Source organism: Panulirus ornatus, chromosome 57, assembly GCF_036320965.1.
Source record: "Panulirus ornatus isolate Po-2019 chromosome 57, ASM3632096v1, whole genome shotgun sequence".
Classification (NCBI taxonomy): domain Eukaryota; kingdom Metazoa; phylum Arthropoda; class Malacostraca; order Decapoda; family Palinuridae; genus Panulirus; species Panulirus ornatus.
This window is the reverse complement of record NC_092280.1, coordinates 22547646-22572344: the sequence shown is the minus strand read 5'-3', so window position 1 is coordinate 22572344 and position 24699 is coordinate 22547646. Positions and strand designations below refer to the sequence as shown.

General features: G+C 44.3%; 1 protein-coding gene across 1 annotated transcript in view; it reads left to right on the top strand.

Moving 5' to 3' along the window:
* The window catches only part of LOC139766266 (uncharacterized), a 282617-nt gene that overhangs the window by 230871 nt on the left and 27047 nt on the right, over positions 1-24699 (top strand). The window contains exons 2-4 of the mRNA XM_071694674.1: positions 9497-9677; positions 10871-11131; positions 23889-24067. Of these exons, the coding sequence (XP_071550775.1) occupies positions 9497-9677; positions 10871-11131; positions 23889-24067 (621 nt within the window). The remainder of the gene's footprint in view (positions 1-9496; positions 9678-10870; positions 11132-23888; positions 24068-24699) is intronic.

Below are 24699 nucleotides of genomic sequence, written 5' to 3'. Positions count from 1 at the left end.
ACCCAGGAAACCCAGTCCCACACCCAGTATCACCCAGCCATCCAGCCCCTGCACCCACCACACTCACCCTCGGCATAATGTATACACCCTGCCCCGGCACCCAGCACACACCCAGATCCGACACCAAGTACATTCAGCCACGGCACCCAGCATACCCAGCACCCAGTTCTAGCAATCAGCCCACCCAAAACAGGCACCTAAGACAATCAGCCACAGCAACCAACATACCCAGCCCAACCAAACCAGTCACCCAGCACACCCAGATCAGGCACCTAGCACAACCAGACCAGGCAAACACAACCAGACCTAACATATTCAGACCAGACACACAGTTAACCCAGTTCTCGTGCTCAGGCCAGCCAGGCATTAGGCTCGTCTAGGTCAAATAAATATACACAGCCCAAGTACACATCCCACCAAACCCACACACCCAGCATACCCGGCCCAGCACACCCAGGCCTTGCACCCAGCACACCCAGGCTCAGCACCTAGTTCACTCGCGCCTTGACGTCTAACACACCCAAGACGACCATCCAGTACATCCAGGCTGGCACCTAACCAACCTGGGCCTGGCACCCAGCCCATGAAGGCCCCTACACTAAACACCCCTAAGCCTGGCACCCAGCCCAAGTAGGCCCTACGGCAGGCATCCCTTAGCCTGGCACCCAGAACATCCGGTCCTGACACCCAGCACTTCCAGACCCGCCGGCACCCAGCGCTTCCAAGCAGGGGTTCAAGCACTCCCAGGTCCTGCATTCAGCATTCCCAGGTCCTGCATTCAGCACTCCCAGGTCCTGCATTTAGCACTCCCAGGTCCTGCATTTAGCACTCCCAGGTCCTGCATTCAGCACTCCCAGGTCCTGCATTTCGCACTCCCAGGTCCTGCATTTAGCACTCCCAGGTCCTGCATTTAGCACTCCCAGGTCCTGCATTTAGCACTCCCAGGTCCTGCATTCAGCACTCCCAGGTCCTGCAATACCAAAGGAGGTGTTCCCACAACCCACCTTGCTAGCTGAGGGCAACACTGAAGCCACTTCGTAATGCAAACCTCAACCATAAGATAAAAAAAAAAAAAATCACATTAAAGTAAAGGCTTGTCACTGACATATCAAGAACACGTTGAATTACATAGCTAATTAAAGATAAGCTTTAAATATCCAGATTGGCAATGACATCTGATTTCCAGCGTCTAGCGTCGAACTGTCGTCTCTCACGTAAGTTGCTGAGTAATCGCGTCATGTCACCGCTCTTGCCTAAGCGAAGGAGCGTATGGTAATGTTAGCTTTGCGTAAATATATGGGAAGACAAAACTTTGCTCCGTATTGGACTGTTACTGAAGCACAAGAATTCTGGAATTTGCAGAAATAAATTGTTCTTGGGTCCTATAGGAAACAACTCGCTCTCTTGTCATCATTTCAGTTTTGTTCATATGATGCGACATTTTCATTCGTCAGAATCAGTAGCTTCAGTTTATATATATATATATATATATATATATATATATATATATATATATATATATATATATATATATATATATATAGGGCCTGGTTGTCTATAGGGCGCTGTGGTTTCGGTGCATTACCGATGACGGCTGGAGAATGGATGTGAGCGGATGTGGCCTCTCTTCGTCTATTCCTGGCGCTACCTCGTTATCGGGGGAAATTGCGATCAGTATTATATATATATATATATATATATATATATATATATATATATATATATATATATATATATATATATATATATTACAGTTATCTTCACTTAGCATCATTAGAAGTATTTTCCAGGTTGTACTAGCGCCACCTGGAGCCACAAATCCATCATGATACACGACAGATTATACGGTGGTAAAGTTATCGACACAGCCGCCTCCCTTCACCCAACACCTGCCCCTTTCCCCCTCCAGCAACTCTTGCTTTGCCCTACTGACATCATCCCTCAAGCATTCGTAACAAAACCCTACTCAAAGAAAAAGAATCCAAATTAAAATTTATGAGGACCTAATTTATTTCTTAAAAAATCTTAAGTTTCACTTCTAGAAATTTAATTTTTCAAAACCCTACTTATGAAAATTCTAAGCTGACTTTTCAACGGCTGCTCTCTGTAAGTACAAGTACTTGAGGTGACTATAAAAAGGGCGATCAGCGGAGGAGGAGGTCAGTATGAGGAAAATAATGGCAGCAGCAGTACGTGTTTGAGCCAGTGTGGCGACAGTGTGAGGCCCGTCACCAAGTGGAGACGCTTAGCCCGCGTCACCACGGCTCCAAACACGAGACAGACTGGCCCAGGAGACGCGCTGTTGACACAGGAGACACAACAGTCCCCCAGGAGACGACACAGGGTCGGGGGGGGGGGGGGGCACCGGAGACCACCTTCAGGGACCAGTGGTTCCCCCGCCTGTCAACCGCCTGCATATTCTTTTTTTTTTTTTTTTTGCTTTCGTGACGTCAGAGTGTGACGTCAGGCGACCTTATCCATGACGTCACCTGACCTTCACATTCCCCTGCTGTCAGTTGGGATCTGTCGAGCTGTGCAAAGGTTGTCACTGAGGACTGTTCAGCGGCCGGCAATCACCACGATCAGGAGCGAGTGTGGCGGTGTTTGTGCAGATGCTGATGGTGGTGATGGTGTTGATGGTGGTGTGGCAGGTGGCGGCACCATCACCTTGTCACACCAGCGACACTTGCTACGACTTAGCCAGATCACTTGATCAATAAAGCCAGTCTGACTACCATGCCGTTACTTTACCTCTCGCGTGGCTCAGGCAATATACCACCACCCCCACACACCTGCCGCCGGAGGGTGTGAGGAGGAGGAGGAGGCGTGTCACGCGGTGTCACCACGAGAGCTTGTGTGTCACGGTGGAGTGAGGCGGAGGTGTGAGTGGGTTGGCCGGCGCCCCGCTGGCTCTCGTCCCCCCTCCCGTCCCCTCCCAGATCCAACCCCAGGCCACAACCCTTGCCTCCCCATGCCACCACCTGTCGCATTACTCCCCACATTAATCACACATGCAACGTATAAATAGATAACATCCCCCTCCCCCCATCTGACTTTCTTCTGACCACTACCCAGCCGGAGGTCGCACAATAAGCAGCGATTATCACATCTTTATTACCCTCTTAAGATTGTTGGTCCTGTGATTTTAAGGGGGCCTTGGGGTAGGTATCGGCCGTCCTGCAGTGAAGGGAAGCTACCCAATACACTCTTCCCCTCTGCGTCTCTGATATCAAGATTTTCCTCCGCGTTCATTCTTAGGTTGATGGGTGCCACAGCGACGGTGGACGCCCACACCACAAGTGCTGCTGGAGAACTCACCTGCCACCACTACTACCGCAAACACCATTTACCTCACCCCACCAACACCCTAATCTCCCTCAGAATCGTGCCTACCTCCCAACAGCGCCCCCAGCCTCCACCCGGCAGCGTTGCCTCTGGCTGCCTGGGACGTGCTTGATCCCACAAAAGGCAAGAGCCACACCCGCGTCGGAATACTTTCCTCAAATGTTGTCATCATTACCCGCACGCCGTACTGTTCTCGCCCCTCACACCGTACTGTCATAGCGACGTTGCACTTAAAAGAGTGAGTTGGCGGGGAGACGTAGAGAGTGAATTTAAATTATTAAATTTCACTCGCTGTCATTTGCAGTTGCTTGAGCTAAATTTACCAAGAAAAAAAAGAATTGAAAGAACTAAGTTACATTCCGTGGCGGTGTTGTGTGCGGTTATATCTGGACAGAGATGACAGCATAGTAGTTACTGGGTACAGTCAGGAAATGTACCGGCCGAGTTAATCCTGTCCGGTATCCCATTAGCAGCAACAGTTGGATAGATCACGAGTGACACCATCATTTACAAAAGCATCTCCTCCTCCCCGCGCCCTGTCGGTACAAAGTTCCACAGTGGTCCGGGATACATCCATGGTGTTGGTCTTCACGACAGACTAAGGCCCGTGTGGCAATCCAGGTTTAATTAGTGGTTACCAGGCGACGCCTCAGAATGCACGGAAGCCTCATGTGAAGGGTAAGGTACGGTCACCCAGCCAGCACACATGGTTTCGGAGGCCTTCTGTAGCCCCACCTCACAGCTAAGTCCTGGGTCTTGCCTTAAGTGTATACCTTACAATGGTTTCGTTACTCCTCTAACCTCCCTCTACAAGTCGATCTCGAGCCACGCTGCCACGTTGCTCATCCACTCAATCAGGCTGTTGGAGGCTGAGTGATCTGTCACATTCTACAGATAATCATGTCTTACGCACGTTGCTGATTCTTTTCTCTAGACCCATTCTAAATTTTCCCCACTAACTACTTCATCGTTAGCGAAGCGACCAGAAAATGTGCTACCGGAAAGTTTTGGACTTTTATACCTCAGAAATACGTGACGGAAAAATGCTTTTTTTCAGAGAGAGAGCAAAGATTCCCCTTGACGATGTGTTAACCCGTGGAGAAAAAAAAAAAAAATCTGCTGTTGCTGCTACTATTACCGCTAGCGCTGCTGTGGCTGTCTCTTCAGCGGAAAGTGAAAGTCAACCTGTGTTTGCTAATGCCGACACACTGTAACCGACGCTCTTCTTCGGTCGACCAAAAAAAAAAAAAAAATCCATCTCCACAACAGCAGAGGATTTGTTACTCCCAGCTCAACCCCAGACGACGGGAGACGGGCCACGGCGTGTGCAGAGGAAGGGCGCGAACCCACTGGTGCCACCCCACGGTGGTATGGGAGATAAAAGCTAAACGGGAGTTCGTTCCAGGGGAAAAATATGAGGTGTATTACCATTAAGAGAGGCTGGTCTCGCTGCGCAATAGTACATGCACTAGTCCTAGAGTTTTATTTAGGCACCATAACCACATGGAGTCCGCCCGAGCCCTTACAGACCGCTACAAACGCTGCCCCATCCCGATGACCACTGTCAACACCGTAAACGACCAGTGATGCGTGTGTCCAGACTGTTGTCTGACGCCCTCACCCCGAGTTACGCCCACAATGGTGTCTATTGTGTGAATTTCTCCCGTGTATTTCCAGCCTTTGCCTTCACCTTTCTTTCTTAACTCAGTTTACCGTTTATCATTTTCCTTCTCCTACTACTACTACTACTACTGCTATTACTTCTGCTGCTGCTGCTACTACTATTACTACTACTACTACTGCTGCTACTAGTACTACCACTACCTACCACTACTACTACTACTACTATAATCATCATTATTACATCGAGAAATCTGTATACAAACATACTATTCCTGTACGGTACTATGCAGGACACACACTCCCACAGAAGAATGAGACCGACGTGAACCAGCGCCCCAGTGAGGAATATAAGGCAGTACTCTGGTCTGCTGCTCTGGCAGCCGAACGGGACACAAAGAAAACGGGAGTTCCGGCGCCCGTCACCCACCGCCACCTGCGTCTCCTTCCGTAGCCTCCGGGTTCGCTCCGTCGTGTCGCCGTGGTCTTGCGACAGTTCCAGCACCGTGAGGGGCCCTGAAGCCGCTACCTGCCCTCCTGAACGAGGGTGTACGACGCATGCGGCGTGACGTCGTCACAGGTGGCGGGGGTCACCCAGGGGTCAGGCCGGGTCGAACAGTGTCAACAACGGTGGGTCAGGCGGGAGGTGCCGCGCCGCACTCAACGGTTCCCACCCCACCTGGCTTTCTCTCCAACCACCTGGCTCTCTCCCAACCACCTGGCTCTCTCCCCAACCACCTGTCTATCTCTCCAACCACTTGACTATCTCTCCAACCACCTGGCTCTCTCCCAACCACCTGGCTCTCTCCCAACCACCTGGCTCTCTCTCCAACCACCTGGCTATCTCCCCAACCACCTGGCTATCTCTCCAACCACCTGGCTATCTCTCCAACCACCTGGCTATCTCCCCAACCACCTGGCTATCTCTCCAACCACCTGGCTCTCCCAACCACCTGGCTATCTCTCCAACCACCTGGCTCTCCCCCAACCACCTGGCTCTCCCCCAACCACCTGGCTATCTCTCCTACCACCTGGCTCTCTCCAATCACATGGCTCTCCCCAACTACCTGGCTATCTCTCCAACCACCTGGCTATCTCTCTAACCACCTGGCTATCTCTCCAACCACCTGGCTCTCTCCCCAACCACCTGGCTATCTCCCCAACCAACTGGCCATATCCCCAACCACCTGGCTCTCTCCCCAACCGTCAGGCTTTCTCCCAAACACCTGGCTATCTCCTCAACCAACTGGCTCTCTCCCCGACCACCTGGCTTTCCCTCCAACCACCTAACTCTCCCCAACCACCTGGCTCTCTCCCCATCTACCTGGCTTTCTCCCAAACCACCCGGCCCTCGTTCTTTCTCTCGATCACCTGGCTCTCTCCCCAACCAGATGGCCCTCCCTCTCTCAGGTGCATAGCTTTCTCTCTTCGTTAACACCTGATTTTCTCTCTCCCCAACCACCTGACTATCTCTCTCCCCACCACTCGGCCCGTTCTCTCCGCAACCACTTGGGTTTCTCTTCACCTACCTGGCTTTCTCCAGCTACATGGGTCTCTCTGCAACCATCAGCATCTCCCCAACCAATTTCTCAACCACTTGGCGCAAGTCTCAACCACATAACCATTGTCTTAATCACATGCCGCTTGTCTTAACCACGTGACGTTTGTCTTAACCAGGTGGCACGTGTCTCAACCACGTGGCGCTTAACTACGTGGCACTTGACTTAACCCATGTTGGTACTTGTCCTAAACCAATAACTCTTGTTTTAACTACGTGGCGCTTGTCTTAACCACGTGGCGCCTGTTTTAACCACGTGGTGCTTGTCTTAACCACGTAGCGCTTGTTTTAACCACATGGCGCTTGCCTTCACCACGTGGCACATGCCTTAACCACGTGGCACCCTCACAAATGCTGCGTATATCCCAAGTCAGCTGGTTCTCTCTTCAGCCACTCTCTTTTTGCTTCTCACACCTGGCTCTCCTTAACCATCTGCTTGTCTCCGCAACCACCTGGCGCTTTCTTAACCCCCTGGCTCCAGCTTTAACTACCGAAATCTCTCTCTCTCTCTCTCTCTCTCTCTCTCTCTTCTCTCTCTCTCTCTCTCTCTCTCTCTCTCTCTCTCTCTCTCTCTGAGTCATATTCCTCAAGAAGACAACGACAGCAACAGCGAAACCGATGAGGTTATTTCTGCGACCAATGTCCGGATGAAAGCAAAACAGCAGAGGTTCACGAAATAACATAGTATGTAACACCCGATACACACACAGAGGAGGATCCAAGCCAATACTTAGGCAGCACAATCCAGTTAGCTTGAGTTCACACGCAATAAAAGTCTCTGATGGAGCGATAAAGAAACCCCACTAGAATATTCGATCAAAAAACGAGTACAGCAAACGAGGGCCAACATGGATTTGTACCAGGAGAAACAGAGACTCGATTATAGTAACTCAATAGTGACATAAATGAAAGTTTAGTGCAAGGTAAGAGAATGGACACTGTTCTTCCTGATTCTGCACCGGCATTTGACAAAGTAAGCCACAGAACCTTAGTAGACGGAGGAGGTAAACATAACATAAGAGATAAGACGGGAAGATGGACTTAAACAGGTCCCTGACGTAGAGAAAACTGAAGTGTTAACAAACGGAGCCGCGTGTGAGAAGTACGTCCTACTGGGACTCTGGACTAATTATAATAACATCAGATATCCAAACCAATGGAAAGGACAGCAGCTTTAGAAGGAGCTTTGCCGATGGCACGGGAATGATTGCAGTGATCAGATCAGAAGCTGATCAAAAGGAGATACATAACAACTCAAGATGTGATCCACAGATAGGCAGAAGTGAACCTGATGGAATTTAACGAAGACAAGTTTGACTACGAGTAAAAAGTGACACGAATGTCAGAGATGTGGGTGTTTAGTGCACACCACGACCACGCCATTCACCCGAACTCATCTTCATCCGTACTTGACACAGGTGAACCATCCCTCCAACACCTACTGTACGTCTGCTGATGAAGACGACCGAGGTGACACCTACATAAGCACCAACCACTCCACAGGTGCCCCCAGCGGGAGGCCGCCTCACCCGTGGTGTTAAAGAGTTCGTGTTGGCGATAGTGGTGGTGGTGGTGGGGGTGGTGGTGGAGTAAAGCGTCAACAATCTCTACCTACCAAAATACCATACGGAGCCGAGTGTACTTCAACTACAGTACAAAATGCTAAAAACAGTCGACTCGCTCAGACCACCGACGTGCTATCTGTCCTCAAGAAGACCACCTGTGGAGGTTCCCCGGGGGCCACCCGCGGGAAGCAGGGAGAGGGGTGGCTGGGGTCAGAGGGGGTCTTGTCCGTGGTTGTAAGGCACTGGAACTTATGCCCTTGTGCACGATGAGATGACAACTGGCGCACGACTGGTACGGCCCTTGAGCACAATGCTTCGACCTTTCAGCACGAGGAAGGCGACCCTTTCGGTAGGATGACGTGCGTTTTGGCATTCTGAGAGCCTGCACCGTCGTGCTCTACGGGTTAATCAATACCGTGGGCTCGGGAGAGAGAGATAAACACTATGATGACCAACGTGATGAGTAAAGCCTGCACTGTGACGTGAGCTCGCGGTGCTGGAGGCGCCCGACTGATGCACCCACACCATCATGACCAGGCTTGACCAGTTCACAGGTATACGGTAGGGCAGGATACGATAACCAATATCCTCTATAATTTCATTTGTAATACAGGAGACTCGTGCGCGTTTTGACCTAGCTGGATGCGTGCGTAATCTGTTTTTGTTTATGGAAAAAAAAAATAGATTGTTTCCTTTTACTGTTCTTTTCTTATTTGTAATTAAAAGAAGTTTTAGACTGTTGTGTCTTTTCAGGTCAAGCACAAGCTTCAACATTATTTTCATACATCACATAACTGACCTTCCTTACAATATTAAAAGTCGACCTAACACAATGCTGACCTTATGTTATTCATATTACCTGTGGTAATGAAATCAACTTCAGAAACAACAGCTGGAGCAGCAGTAATGGCAGCTGTAACTTCTGAAACAATGGTTACACTTGCAATACCAACATCAGGTGTGGCACTACCAACAGCAACAGAAAGGGTGAATTACCTTTACTAAATGATCAATAATATTAGGGATACCAACTGTGGTTAATAACATATTCTGATGACGTAGGAAGCTCGTAGTGTCCGGTAGTCAGGCCAAACCCTAGGTGTTGCTACTGGGACACACTTCAAAACATGTTCGCAGGAGTTTCTTACAATTTGTCACCTATTTGAATTTCCACTCGACGCTTATATATATATATATATATATATATATATATATATATATATATATATATATATATATATATATATATATATATATATATATATTCACCATCTATTCTTCTTTCACAGAGAGCGTGGATAGGATCCAGTGGTCTGCTGGTGTCTGTAATATCCTTTTCCTATTCCTCTGTATACTGTAACAGTGTTCGGGATGGAAACTAAAGGAAACCTTCTGATTCTTTTTCCAGTTGCGGCGCCGCGCGTGAGTGGGCTTCAGGACGACTCTGTGGTAGAGAAGTACAACTTCACGCTGGAGTGCAGCGTGCAGGGCCACCCCTTGCCGCAGGTCCTCTGGTACAAGGACGACCAACTCATCACCCCCTCCAGGAAGATCAAGATCAAGACCAAGACCAAAAAACTAAAGCGCAAGTAAGGGATGGGCCGACAGACGTCCCCCACACACTCTCCGGTGCTCTGGTTTGGCCCACAGTGTATATACACGATGTTTGCCCCTCAGTCTAAATACGGACGAACGTTGAGTCCAGTCACGACTACGTCCTTCCATGGACTAACTTACTAGTTTTCCTCCCTCTGTGATACATTAATGTTGAACGACCGGATTTCTTTTTCACGTCCTTCCATGGATTAACTCACTAGTTTTCCTCCCTCTGTGGTACATTAATGTTGAACGACCGGATTTCTTTTTCAAACAGTTTGGACAAATGTGTTGGGAATCTTTTTTTTGAAGAGACATCCGGATGTTCAAATTTCCCACCTCTTTAGTGTTGACGACCCCCTTCTCACATGTCTGTGTGTGTGTGTGTGTGTGTGTGTGTGTGTGTGTGTGTGTGTGTGGTTTCATGTGAAGTTTGTTTAAAGTGTGTGGCACTGTACCCAGTGACGTGTTAGTCGAGTGATCGTCTTCTATAAGGTGTCTGGAAGGGTGTGTGTGTGCAGCATTGTGTACTCTGGAGGTTATGCGACTGTGTGTGGCACACGTCATCGCCGGCAGAAGCGAGTGTTTCTTAACTGCTACAGCACGAAGTTATGACCCTAGGATAAGGTGGCCTGGCCTTTGACCCGATCTTAGAGGTTTATGTCAAAGGCCAAGGAGAGAAAAACAGTGACTAAGCATCCGTTATGGCATGCATGGTACCATGAACCTGCCCATCTCCAATGCTAATCACTTTCTATCTATGCCTTAGTGAAATACGGTGTGTTGATTCCCATAAACTTTTACGCCATTAGATTATTTACTGTGTAACTCTGGCCAGGCAAGACTGTCCCCACGCCATTATCTTACCTCCTAAGACGGGTACATGCGGCCGAAGCCGTGTACCAAACCTCGCTGTAAGTGATGCAAATATGACTTACCCCTGCTTCTCTCTCTCTCTCTCTCTCTCTCTCTCTCTCTCTCTCTCTCTCTCTCTCTCTCTCTCTCTCTCTCTCTCTCTCTCTCTCAATTCCTGTATGTGGTTCTCCAAGGTGTAATCGTATGGCAGGGAATCATCCTGACATGTCAGTGTCCCTTCACAATACAGAAGTGCCACCGTCACAGTGTGGTTTGTGCCACCGTCACAATGTGGTTTGTGCCCCGTCACAGTGTGTTGTCATATCCCCAGAATGAGGCGCGAACGAAGCAGCCCGGGACAACAGGAGGGTCGCCCCCGCAGGAGATTACTGAGACGCGTGAGGATGCGGCAGGCAGAGGGACAGGGTGGCAGGAGGCGACAGGCTGCAGGAGAACAGGGCAGGGAAGAGGGCAAACGACGGAGAGGGCAGAGAGGTCCACGACGACGAGGAGATGGCGAGAGGAGAAGACGACCCGGGGCCAGGGAAAGGCCAAGAGACTCAGCAGGCAGACGACGACCAAACAACGCCGGGTGAGTACTGAGGACCTCTGCTACTACTGATGCTGCTGTCACACACACACACACACACACACACACACACACACACACACGCGCGCGCATCTTGTTTAGAGATAAGATCTGACCTGATCTGTCCAGAGGGATGTACAATAACAAGGAGGAAAAGAGGGGAAACGAAGAATTGGCTCTCGTAACAAAGGACTCTTTAAGATTAAGGAACTACTGACGGATGGATGATTCAGACTTTACATAACGAGAAACATGTAACTGCAGTAGAGCACAGCACTGTGATGCTGATAGGAAATAATCCTGCACATTATTGTAATGAACCAGAACAAATATTCAAAGATAACAATGACGGAAGAATCATGATGGTGTATGAAACAATAAGGCATGCATGCACTCTTTACAGATGGTAAAGTTGTAATAAAAGGGGATCTTAATGATATAGAAGTCAAACTGGGATGGAGTCTCGAATACAGAGAGTCATAGAGAGACAAGTTGTGAGAAGGAATACAGGAAAGTTCCCTTAGCCAGCATGTTACTGAGCACACAAGAATCAAAGGGGATGATTCATCACCACCATATCTTATCTTTACACAGATAGTCCAGATGATTCATCACCACCATATCTTATCTTTACACAGATAGTCCAGATGATTCATCACCATCATATCTTATCTTTACACAGATAGTCCAGATGATTCATCACCACCATATCTTATCTTTACACAGATAGTCCAGATGATTCATCACCACCATATCTTATCTTTACACAGATAGTCCAGATGATTCATCACCACCATATCTTATCTTTACACAGATAGTCCAGATGATTCATCACCACCATATCTTATCTTTACACAGATAGTCCAGATGATTCATCACCACCATATCTTATCTTTACACACATAGTCCAGATGATTCATCACCACCATATCTTATCTTTACACACATAGTCCAGATGATTCATCACCACCATATCTTATCTTTACACACATAGTCTACAACACTCTACTGTATAAGCTATTCGGGAGAACACTGTCAATTAAAGATCAGCTGATCAAGCTAAGGGGAGAAAAGTTATTGAAGAAGTGTAACGATACGAGAGGCGCTCAATGAAAAGTTCGAACGTGTTTTCACAATAAGACACTATTGCCCCAATACCAGAAAGACAGAACGAGGACCTGGAAAGCATTGGAACTTCCAGAAGAGACATAGCGAAATTGCTGAAGGGCCTTTATCCATATAGGCTCGTGGTCTTGAAGTTTCTCCATACGTGCTGAAGTGCGGAGACACACGCTGGATACGCCAAATGGAATGTTGTCGAAGATGTGGCTGGAGGAAGGAAAAGTGCCGATGGAACGGAAGATGGCACCTGTCATACCTGCCTTTAAGACGAGAGACCGGCAAGTAACGCTGACCTACGGACCAATACATCTGATGAATGTGGTCCGTGCAACATCGATAATGAGAAAGCAGCACCGGCTGCTGCCTGCAAACGAGACATTACATAAACGATAAACAACACGGATTCAGGGAAAGGACACCGTTCTAAACAAAAGAGAAGTTTTGGTAGCTTGTGTACATCTGAACTGCCTTGAAAGCATTGGACACAGGAGGTTTGTTAGGAAGCTGGATATAAAGGCAGATATAAGAGGGAGACCACCTCGATGGACAGACAAGTACCTTTGTGAAGGTGACCAAAAGATGCATGTTAGAGGAGCCATTTGGAAAAACATTGGGGAGGGGGGTCGGGTCATCATAGGCGTGCCACGGGGAGCGGTCCCAGGTACAGTGCTCTTCTGATTCATGAAAATGACCAGCCAGAACAACTAAACTCACACCTTAATATATTTCTCGATGATACTGAAGTCTTGAGGGAAGTCGAGAGTGAGGATGATTGCATCACCTAACAAGGGGACTTAGAAAAATTCCAAAGTGGGTCTAATGCCTGTTAAATGAAATTAAAACCCGAGTATATCCGAAGTAGTGAGGATGGAGTATAGTAAAAGAGGGCCTCGATACCAATATCATCAATAAGAAATTAAGCTGCAGGAATTTGTGTGTGAGAGGGATTTGAGAGTCGACACTGTAACTGTCGCCAAAGCCTCAAACTGTCCGCTGGCAAATACAAGAATCGCATTCAAGCACATGGATGACGAAATACTTAGTAAACTGTTCACATACCATTGGAGGCCAAAACTAGAATATGCCTCAAATTTGGTCACTGCACCACGCAAAGAACTAACAACAGAGAATGTCCAAAGGAAGACAACAAAGATATTATGATCATGCAGTAAGAAAGCTGTTCCGGTGAGAGGATAAAGACCATAAATTCTATCCAGCACAGAAGAGAGAAGAGTAAGGGTAAAGTGATCACAAACTTTACGTTTCTAAACCAGTTTAATGACTCAAGAGTGAACAGTTCGTCAAAACATACAAAACCACCTATAACCCATAATAACAAGACAAAAGGCAAGAAATTCGCAAAAATTACTTAAAAGAAGTACTTCTATAGTATAAGAGTTGTGGACGAATAGCATAAATTGAGTAAAGAAATTGTGAGTACGGAAAACTCACAGAACTTTAACAATTTATTCAACAGAAGAGACAGTTCAAGACATAGGACCCCTTCGAGTGTAAAACTCTCCCTATAGGGTACAAGTATATGATTACAAACACACACACACACACACACACACACGCACACATTTTTGATAGAGGGTTGCCAAATGCAAAAGAAAAAATGCTGTTCGTCACAGAGCATTCATGGAGCCCGTGCTGAATTTAACTCACGACATTCACATTCTGACACTCTGAGAATATAGTGTGTGTGTGTGTGTGTGTGTGTGTGTGTGTGTTTCCACCCCATAAAACGCTAATAAACAAAAGGACAAATACCACACCGCCAGCAGAACGCCTGTCTCGGATATCACCATCCATCATAAACCCTGGTACGGCTACAGCTGGAGATGGCTGAGGGACCCATCTAAAAATCAGCAAGACTAGTATCTTTATACCTCGTCTAGGCTCGAAACAATCGTTCTGAAAATGAAAATGAAAAAAAAAAGAATCTTAAGAAACGGCTGAGGGGTGCCTGGTCCAGCTGCAGGTTGCACATCGAAGCTCTGGCACAGTGTAGCACTTCACGTTTGCCGTTGAGTCACTTGACATTCCTCACGTCACCTGTTGCACGTAAACCAACCCAAGATGGTCGAGCCCCAAATCCAAGGTCGCATCACTGGCGTCATGGTTGAACTTGAGAGTTATTTTGGTTTTACCTGAATCTTAAGTCGTATTTTACCATCTATGTTTCTTCATGTTGCTGAGGTAGATAAGACTGTCCAGTCAAACTGTGCTGGTTACACGATGCCGCCAGTGTACAGTGTACGGTGTACAGTGCTCAGGATACAATATATAGTTACCTCTCTAGTTTTTGTATGAGAGCCAGAGGGAACTCATAACAATGTCAAATTAACAAACAAAAACAAAAGATGCCATATAACTAGCAAGTAATGAACAACCATGCACCACTGTTAGAAGGAATGAAGAGCCATGCACCAAGGTCAGTAAGCAGTCAAAGACGCCCCAGCGTTTGTAAGCGGTCAACACACATGTATCTGTCTAAGCAAGCTGTCAACAGACATGCACTAAGCTAAAATGTAACAGAACACTGAAGTGTTCTGTTGCAGCATCAATAATACTGATAATATCCTTTCAAGCCTCTCCAGCGGGAAAAGAAATACAGTTTACTGAAGTTAGTTTTAGTAATCTTTAAACATCTGCCTTTGTTCTTACTCTAATAACTGATAACTTTTGATACACCAAAATTCATTTCGGTACGAAAAAGAGAGAAAACAAGGCAGTCAGTTGTTGGCGAACAGATTCACCCCAGAATTCTGGGAGAAAAAATACGCACATAAACAAACACACTCAACATACATATATTCATACTATACATACGCATAGACACACCAGCCTAACCCACCGAAGGTGTCCTAGGACGCACTCGGGCCGGCTTCAGGTCCTCCCCCCCCCCACCATTTGATACTTTGGATTACGCCTGAATGGTTCGGAAGAATGTCTTCTTCCAATGACTTTGATTGCGAAAGAGGTATACAAATTAAATATCTGTACCCTCGAACTAGTGTACCAGTACGTCACTCAGCGCAAGTCTCTGGAGAGGCCTATGTCAAAGCTGTGGTCGCTTAAGTGTAAATAAGGGACACGGACGGCCATCAGACTCGGACCGTTGGAGTTCTGCTGACTTAGCTGACCACAGCGACTCCATAAAAAATTTCCTTGAGGGTCAGAGGGGCGATCGCCTTACCGACGTCCGTCACCACAATCACCTTATACTAACATGTGCTCATACAGACAAGAATTTTCCTAAACATACTGTTATGAGTGTCATCAACAAACCATCTAAGCAAGCAAATAGCTTACTTTTTTCCATTGTTATGTTTATGTCAACTACTATATTACTGTAAAGCAACCAAGGTGAAAATATTTTCAGTCATCTAATGCTCACGATTAAATAAAATATGTCAACACAGTATTACTGCAGTTCATGAAGTATGTAACTTTACGTCACTGAATGATCACCATTAAATACATAATGTATGTCAACACAACGCCAACACAACTGCAGTTCAACTAATATGTAATCTTGCATCACGTAATGTTCAACGAATTACCACTAAATGTATAATGTATAAACCATGAAATTCGTTATGTAAAATTGCCTATACTATGTAGATAGACTTCGGTCGTGTGCTCATCCACAACGGAAAAGTATCCAGCCCCATCTTGATCTTAAGCTCTTTTATGTTTAATTATCCAGATGCTATCTATGACCCCCTAATTATGTAATTCCTCGCCTGTGCATTTTCAGCCGAACTGCTGCCTGAATTCGATAAACCATTCTTTATTATTGTTTTAGACACATACGGACCCACATGGATGCGAATCCTGGGCGAGATAGCTAGCCCACACCCATATCCTCGCCTCATGGGTCTATAAAGGGAAACTCTTCCTAAGCTGCCTTGTGTAAAGTTGGACGAACTATGAAAGCTACGCTAAGAAAATATTCATGATGCTAAGTGACCAGTACAAAATGTCGTCGAATGCCAGAAAATAAATGTATTTGATGAAATGTTCAATCAGTATAATGCAAGTTCTTATAAGTACAGAGAGTTGAATGTGACATAGCCATAGTAAAATACCATAACGGTAACTGAACTCAGCACCAGGATCTAATGGAATTCCAGCATTTTCCATAAAAAGAAAAAGGTGACAATAGTACAGCCGATGATGCTGATGGAACAAAGCACTGACAACAGCATTATTGCAAACTGTAATAACTAATACCTAAGCAATCTTAGATCAATTACCCTGATAGCACATGTAATTTAAGTCTATGAAAGAAAAAGTACATACTGGAACACGTGATTAACGCCCCTGGTCTAACTGAAGGTCAACATGGATCTGTACTGAGTAAAAGTACACAAGTAATATCTATAAAACTTTCTTCCATGGAAAGTGAATGGATGCTGTTGTTTTCGACTTTGCTTCAGCATTTAATTTTAAAAAAGTAAACGTTTTTTATAACAAAGTAGCTAAACAGAATATTAAAAGTGAATAAGGTAAAAATATCAAAAAAAAGTTTTAACAAAAAAATCAACTTGGTAGCAAATAGAATCATGTCTCAAGAGGATGTTCTATCGGATAATCTACAATAGTCAACGTCTGATATTTAGCAGAAAACACTAAAATTAAATGACAGGATCCAGAACCTGGTGAAATTTGATGAAAAAAAATTGAGCAAGTCATGGAACTATTACCAGTTAAAAAGGTGTCTCCCTTAATAGGCCCAACCGTTTGATAAGACAGCACTAGTTGAGTAATGAGTGGTGTGTTGATGAATGCTTTCTCTAAGAGAGACAGAAAGCAAACAAATGAGTTAGACAGAATTCGGAAACACTTCACAATGACATCCTACTACTAAAAGCGTCTCATCAAAAAAGAAACGGACTTATTAAGCTTTCAATAATGCCTTGAAATATATCATAGCGATAAAAAGATAACAAATTAACGGGAACCCTACAAAAAATGACAATTACTGAAATAAACTCGTTTGAAAAGAATGCTGAAAACGTTTCAAGATGAAACCAGGACTGAATATTATGTAATGCGCATGGGAGCAGAAAGTAAAGCTAATCAAGCAAGGCGTGCAGTGAGCTCTTTCTGTAAGCAAAATCTCATTCTAAATTCTCTCTTTTATATGTAAACGCTACGCGTTAATGCCTGATGAAAAGGTATGCAAGAGACCGCTGTCCCAGGGGTTAAAGTCCATCGAAAGGCCCCGAGACAGAGCTTTTTTTTTCACGTCCCTTTCAATCCTACTTCATGTCAAGCGAACACCTTCGTCCTCACTTCGTCATATACATAATTCACTACATACATTCTTCTTTGTTTATGAACGTTTTGCTGTCCTAATTCACGATCTCTTTAGTAAGTTCTTAAAGAAGGTATATGAAAAATCAGAGAAAAAGGGCCAAAAGGGTCCCTAAAGAACATTGCAAGACCTTTCCTAAAGGAAACCTAGCAAGATTGTCCAATATCCCTGTAAAAGCTAACCTTGCCCAGTATCTATTTATACCTCGTATTGGGTACATTCTTACAGAAACACACGTACACAGACTCAACGTAAAGCTTTCCCCTGTAATAACAAACAGTAACGCACACCAAACATTAAAACCTGTCAATGCTCACCAACTTTTTAAACAGACTTGGAACCTCCGAAAGACAAGAAGCTAAACACAAAAGGAGATCAAGACAAATGTGGAGGAAAAACTTGTAACGGAGGGGTAGCAATAGAACAAGCCAAGTTAAGAAACGTGAATAAATTGTTTCAAAAGTTTAATGATAAAAAAGTTTACGAGATATGGCCCAAGTAAAACATTTACTACGATTAACGCAGAACACTTAATCACACACATACTCAAAAATTTATTTAAACAAATGATGCCTAGCTATTCTGCGAGAGTACGTTTGCCTGCCGATGGCCGAGGACTGTCTGAACCCAACACTTCCAGCCGCATCAAAAAGTTACTTGCTGAGAGCCATATCGTCAGATCTGCCCTACGTTCATCAGTTACATATTATTACAAGGGATAAATTTCTCTTTAACCGAATCATTAATTTTTATGACTTTATATTGACTGGAGCGAGATTCATCCTGGGGACCTACGCCGCCGGGGACCTTAAATGACCATAGTCCCTTTATATTGTCGGGGGCTCCTATTCAGAGTACTCCGAGTCATCACTAGTTGTGTGGGTACATCTGATACAGTTTTGCACGCATATATATGGGTGTCAAACACGAGCCGGTTAGTGTTCATTCAAACGATAAGTTTTCCATGTGACGGCGCCGCGTCCGGCGTCAACTTGGGTGGCAGGCTTACGATGACCCGTGGCGCCAAGCGGGCGGTTAGAGGCAGCTGGCACCGTGCCAGCTCCGCCACGTAAACCTGACATCCTCCACAACCCAAACTGGAAAAATTAAATGCACATAATTCCCCGCCTGAGATAGGAACCTAGAAAATTATAGGTTGCATATCGCATATCACTGGAGGAGTTCCGGAGTGCCTCAGCCCCCTAGGTTCTGGAAGTACAGTCAAACGCTGCAGTGGCTAGTTGTCGAAGGTAGTTCGGTGGTTGGTTGTCTGAATCAATGTGATGGTTGGTTGTATGAATCAATGTGGTGGTTGGTTGTCTGAATCAATGAAGTAGTTAGTTGTGATTCAGTATGGTAGTTGGTTATCTGGGGTAGAGTGGTGGTTCGTTGTCTGAGGCTGTGGTGGTGCGTTGTTTGGAGCAATGTAGAAGATGGTTGTCTGCGGCAGTGTTGTGGTTGGTTGTCTGGAACGGTGTGGAGGTTGATTGTGTGAGGCTGAGGTGGTTGGCTGTCTGCGGCAGTGCGGTAGCTAGTTGTCTGGAGCACTGTGGAGGTTGGTTGTCTGAGGCAGTGTGATGGTTGGTTTGTGTGTGACAGTGTGGTGGATGGTTAAGGTAGTGTGGTTTTTGTCTAGGGCAGTGTGGTATTTGCTTTGGTTGTCTTGGGTAGTGTGGTAGTTGGTTGTCTGAGGCAGTGCGGTGATAGGTTGTCGCTTGTCTGAGGCAGTGTGCTGGTTGGTTGTCTGCGGCAATGTTGCCGTTGGTTTTCTGGGTCAGCGTAGTGGTTGGCTGGTTAAGGCAGTAAAGTGGTGCCGTAGCCGGTTGTCTTCGCCGAATACTAGTTGGGAGTTAGTGGTTGCACAGTGTTCATTTGTCTCGAATTGTGTGAAGGCTGACTATGTGTCTGTATGAAATGATGTGGCGTTCGCTGCTTGAACCCTTGATTTCTAAAGAAAGCAAGGCGGTTAGGAGTCTGAGGCAGTGTGGTTGGGGTTTACCTGGGACACTCCAATGTGTGAAATAGTGTGCTGTATGGTTGTCTGCGATAGTGTAATTGTTCAAGGCTATCTGAGTCTGTCGTAAAATGGAAAAACTGAGGTGCTGCTTACTTCTGTAGTCGTGATTTGCTGTCTAGGTCAGTAGGACGGTAAGTTCCAAAGGGTAAATTATTGGCTCTGGTTCAGTGGTAAAGTGTAGTGAGCTAATGTTTGACGTGAATGTCTTGCCTGTTTGAATCAGCAAAGCTGCTGATGGAATGGCTGTCTGAGTTGTTTCGAGGAACTCTTCTTAGACAGTGTAGCGGCAGAATGACTGGAATTTTGCAGACTAGTTGTTTGAGTCTGTATTAGCTTGTATGCTGGGACAGTGTTGTGATTAGTTGTTCGTGGCATAGAGGTTGGGTGTATGGAACAGTAAAGTACGTGGCTGTACTAGACAGTTCAGTAATTGGCAATGTGAAGCATAAAGAAAAATGTGGGGCAGTGTAGTCCTGAGTTATCTGGAATGCAGGTACAACAAGCTAGGGCATCTTTTAGCATTCCACGAGGTGGGGCATATGCCCAAGCCAGCCGTATTGCCTGCTCTTGCAGTGACAGCAAAATCTGCACATTTACCTCAAAAAAACAAAACAATCGGGTTGTTCTGAAGAAAAAGGAACATTTTACCTCTTGCCCCACCGCTGAACATTCCTTAAGGGATGCCCACGATGGCTTGAAGGTTAGCCGAGTGATGTGCTGGTCATTCTAGAATGAAGCAGCAACTGGGTATTTTAGTGAGCAAGTAAGTTATCTAGAAGTGTTGACTAGTTGGTTGAGACGTGGGGTTTTGAGACCAGTCAGTATAGTATTTCAAAATCTCTGTAGAACAATGAGATGCTCGGTCGTCCGAGGTATTAGGAACTTGAGCACATTAGAAAAGTGACCATCCTCCAGATTCAATGTCGATGTAGACAAACTACAAACAAAGAGATGGTAAAATATCAAGAAACTTACCTTATTGACCGGTCGAATTATTTTCCTGCATTCATGAAGAATTGGTGAAAGCTGTTCTTCTTGTGGGAATATAGACCATGTCTTTATTATCTCTAGACACGAAATTTCTCAAAAAATATTCACTTAGGGCACTTCTCTTAAATCTGTAGAAGATTTTATGTCGTTTCCGCCGCCGGAGACCGCATCTTACCACAACGATAGTAAAATGTCTTCGAACTTAGAGGTATGTCTACACTACAGTATGAACACTTGACGGATTCAGTCAGATCGCATTCCAGAACAACTTACACTACAAGTTTTGCGTTTTGGAGTATGTATCCAAAGTTCTCAGCTGAAGTCTTACGATTCACAAAGTTTATCAGTCACGAGAAGCCGTTGAAGGCGCCAAAAATGACGTCATCTTTTATAAAGGTATGGACTTCATTGTCACAGAAAAAGAAAAACGATATCAACTAACGGAATGACATTGACTGCCCAAAGCTTCCCCACAGATTAGGCTCCTGGTCGTAATGTACGATCGGATCGCTTTCAACACATTACTTCAATTATTTGTTTATTCACTTATACATTTGAGCAGGAATACGAAAAATGGCTATACCAGGTGGCAGACACTACTTAAATATATCGTCAAGATTTACGTATAGGGAGGTCGACTTCTTACAGGTAATATGTTATAACGTTTATATATATGTTTCCTAAATATTTTCCTCTCGTTGCTTGTAGAAGACGTAAATCGTATACTACGATAGTATTGGAATATGCATTAGCAATTTGTGTAGATAGACCGCTCACCTATTGAACTCGATTGTAGAAATTGCCTGCCTTTACATGTTCAGAGCGGATTTTTGTATATTACCAGACTTCGTATTTTGTTGCTATTATTAACTCCACATTTTCCCTGCCTTTCATAACTATCACTAACGAGTTACAGTTTAAGATTCCGTAAGAATAGAACTCTTCATAATACTAGAAAACGTTTTTCCGCCTACGAATAAATTTGTGGTTTCTTTGGAGAAAGAAAATAAGTGACTGTTATCTCTGATAGCAGGAATGTAATCAACATGCAGCAAAATTATGGCTTCATTGAACTTGAGGTCTTGAACACTCACTGCCCAAACACAATGAGCCTTGTTATCCACAACAAAATTTATCCTATTGTTTAAATCGATCTTAAAAAGTTTTAATAGCTCTCTGCCATAGCAGAATTTCAAGGCCTATGACCAAGTGCTACTTCCTGAGAGCCTTCCCGATTCAGTGCCACATGATAGTCTTCCTCAGATTCGGTAACAACCGTAATCACTCACCTAACTTTCAGTGAAACGAAATCAGGCAACCTTTAGAATTCAGCAGTCACCATACTCCCACTGGCAATCAGCCACCTTACTCTTTAGGGTAACTAACTGCTGCACTTTCAAAGTTAGCCAACCACTATACTTATTCTGAGTCGGCAACTAGTTTCCAAACCAGCAAACTGTGGCATCTATTTCCCAGACAATTAATCCACCATAAACCTTGCCCAAAGAGCAGGATTTTTAGCTGATTCCTTTTGAGCCTCTGGTTCAGCATCATCAACCTAGCTTTCCCTAAACCCTATATAGGGGCTCACAGATCCTCTCAGTTCCAAGTCCTTCATTCTGTCATCCCCATAACACAATGCATCATCCCTGAAATTTTCTTGAAACAGCTTCCTTTCAATATGCAAAAGTGATAATTGCATCTTTCAGTTCCCTTGGCCCAGCATACCCTGTCCTTCACTTCCCTTGACTTAACTGAATTCATTCATTACCAATTGTTGACTAAACACATAAGACCTGACTGGATACTTGGGGCATATCCAGTCACCTGACAGCATCCTTCAATACATGTGACTAGATAAAAAAGATTTTATCCCGTTACTCAACTGCAGTTCAGTACCTTGACCCTAAACTGAGTATTTTCAGCATCCATGACCCATCACAGTGTTCCTCAGTTCCATCCAAACAAATCAAGCCAGAGTCTCTAATCTAAATTATCTTATACTACAGTCCCTTTGATAAGAAACATCCCACACACTCCTTTTACTTATACAGCATCCCTTACACTCCCTTGAACTGATCACAGAATATAACATGGCTCCCTTGAACCATTAGAGTCAAATAGTTTTCCTCTCAAAATACCCAAAATTTAAAGTTTGATAAACACACCATACAGAAATGTATGACTTTACTAATCTGATCTTGAGTTTGTAAGTTTATAATGTGCTGGTGGTCTTCACCCAACTGTGTCTTAAAAGTTTGAAAATAATCATTATCCAGAGCGGCTTCAAAACATGCCCTTTACGGTCTTTTTTTTCGTAAGATTTTTATATTTTGGGACAACTTTGTTATATATCAACCATCTTGAATGATAAGCAAAATATAAACAATTGCTTTTTATCATCTTTGAAGACAAAACCAGAATGACGACAGTCTCATCTCAGACAAAATTGAAAGACTATGATTGGACATCAGTCAATTTTTATGGCCTCTGGAACATGTAGTTTAATACAAATAAGTTTTAACTTATTTGTAATAGGGGAAATGGAAAAACATAAATTTGAGAATACTGGGCACACATGCACATCATCCTATCAGGGAAAAGAAAGTGAAAAAGCTCAGATTCTATGCCTGATTACCTTACCTTTAGCAAGTGCAAAAAAGCAAGTGCAGCTACTGCAAAGATGATTGACCAGATTTTGACAAACTTCATGATACTTTTACTCAGGTGTACTTATGGAATTGATGTACATCATACTTTACACACAAAGTACAGATCAAAGTCTAAACTAAAAAAAATCATTCTGTATTGGTATGATAATCATAGAAGCCTCTGTAAGATAACACCAATCTCAAATTATGACAAGAATATAAAGTGAGAAAGTAGTGTAAGCATCAATGCCTGTGCCTTTTTTTCTGGTAAAATCAGGAATTCACAGGATAAGTATCAATGAAGTTTACCAGCCCAACCTGGCAGTGAAGGGTATTTTGGCCTACAGGCAGTGGATTCAACAGCCTAGTTTAATTAACAGTCCATCTTGGTTTTAGACATTTTTGGAGGATGACTAACTTCCATAACCAACTTAAGGTATACATATGTTACAATAAACTATTTTTGGAGAAATATTTGAAAAAATTTGTTTTCAGTATTATTTGATATGCTGTATGTGTGATGACTGTGTTGAATGCTTTACATGGTATATATGACCTCAAAACGATTTGCTCAGCATATGTTTTCTACATAGATTTACAGAAGATGTTTTAAGTACAGTATATCAAGTTATATGTATGTATTTTTGACAGCACTGGCCGTGGCAGCAAGGATCACAAGAAGAAGCCTCATTCCCAATCCTCTCAGAAAATACTGGTTTCACATCTTATGATTAGAAATGTCACTGATGGGGATGCAGGTGTTTACAAGTGTCTGGCTAAGTCTGTGGTAGGCGAGGACTCCGCCCAGGCAGTGATTCGTGTGGTGCCCCGTAAGTCTATCCTTGTAGATGTTGATCTACAACTTTACCTCCTTAAGTCATGCTCCCGAGAACTACAATAATTCCGTATAAACTTTTTTGTGTGAGAAATGATTTAAGTTACAACAGAAATCTTAATATAGAGCAATGCATCGTAAGATTGATGTCATGAGTTCCAGGAGAAAGTTGTGTTCATGAGTTTTTTAACTTACACACCCAGATCTCTTTAGTGCTAGTAAAGTTGCTTGTGAATTCTTTTTCTCCAGTCTTTTCATCCATCCACTCTTATTTAATTTTTTTTCTTATGTATCACTCTCCATCTTTCCTCAGTTTTCTTTTTATGTTCTTAATCTAAAGTAATCTATATTAAAATTTATATCACCCCTGGTTCTCTGCCCTATAAAACTTCAAGTTAATGTTTCTTTGCAGATTACCAGTCTCATCTGTCATTACCAACTTTTCTCTTACAGAATTTCTGTATTATTACAGTAATCAAATCTTTTGGCAAATTGATTCTTTTGTAAGAATATCTTCTTGATTTCTTACAAAATTTCAATATAAGAATTGTTTTGTGACTTGTCTTTCTCAGCTCTTTGTTTGTGAATTTTTTTCAACATTTCTTTTGAAAATGAATCTCATGGTAT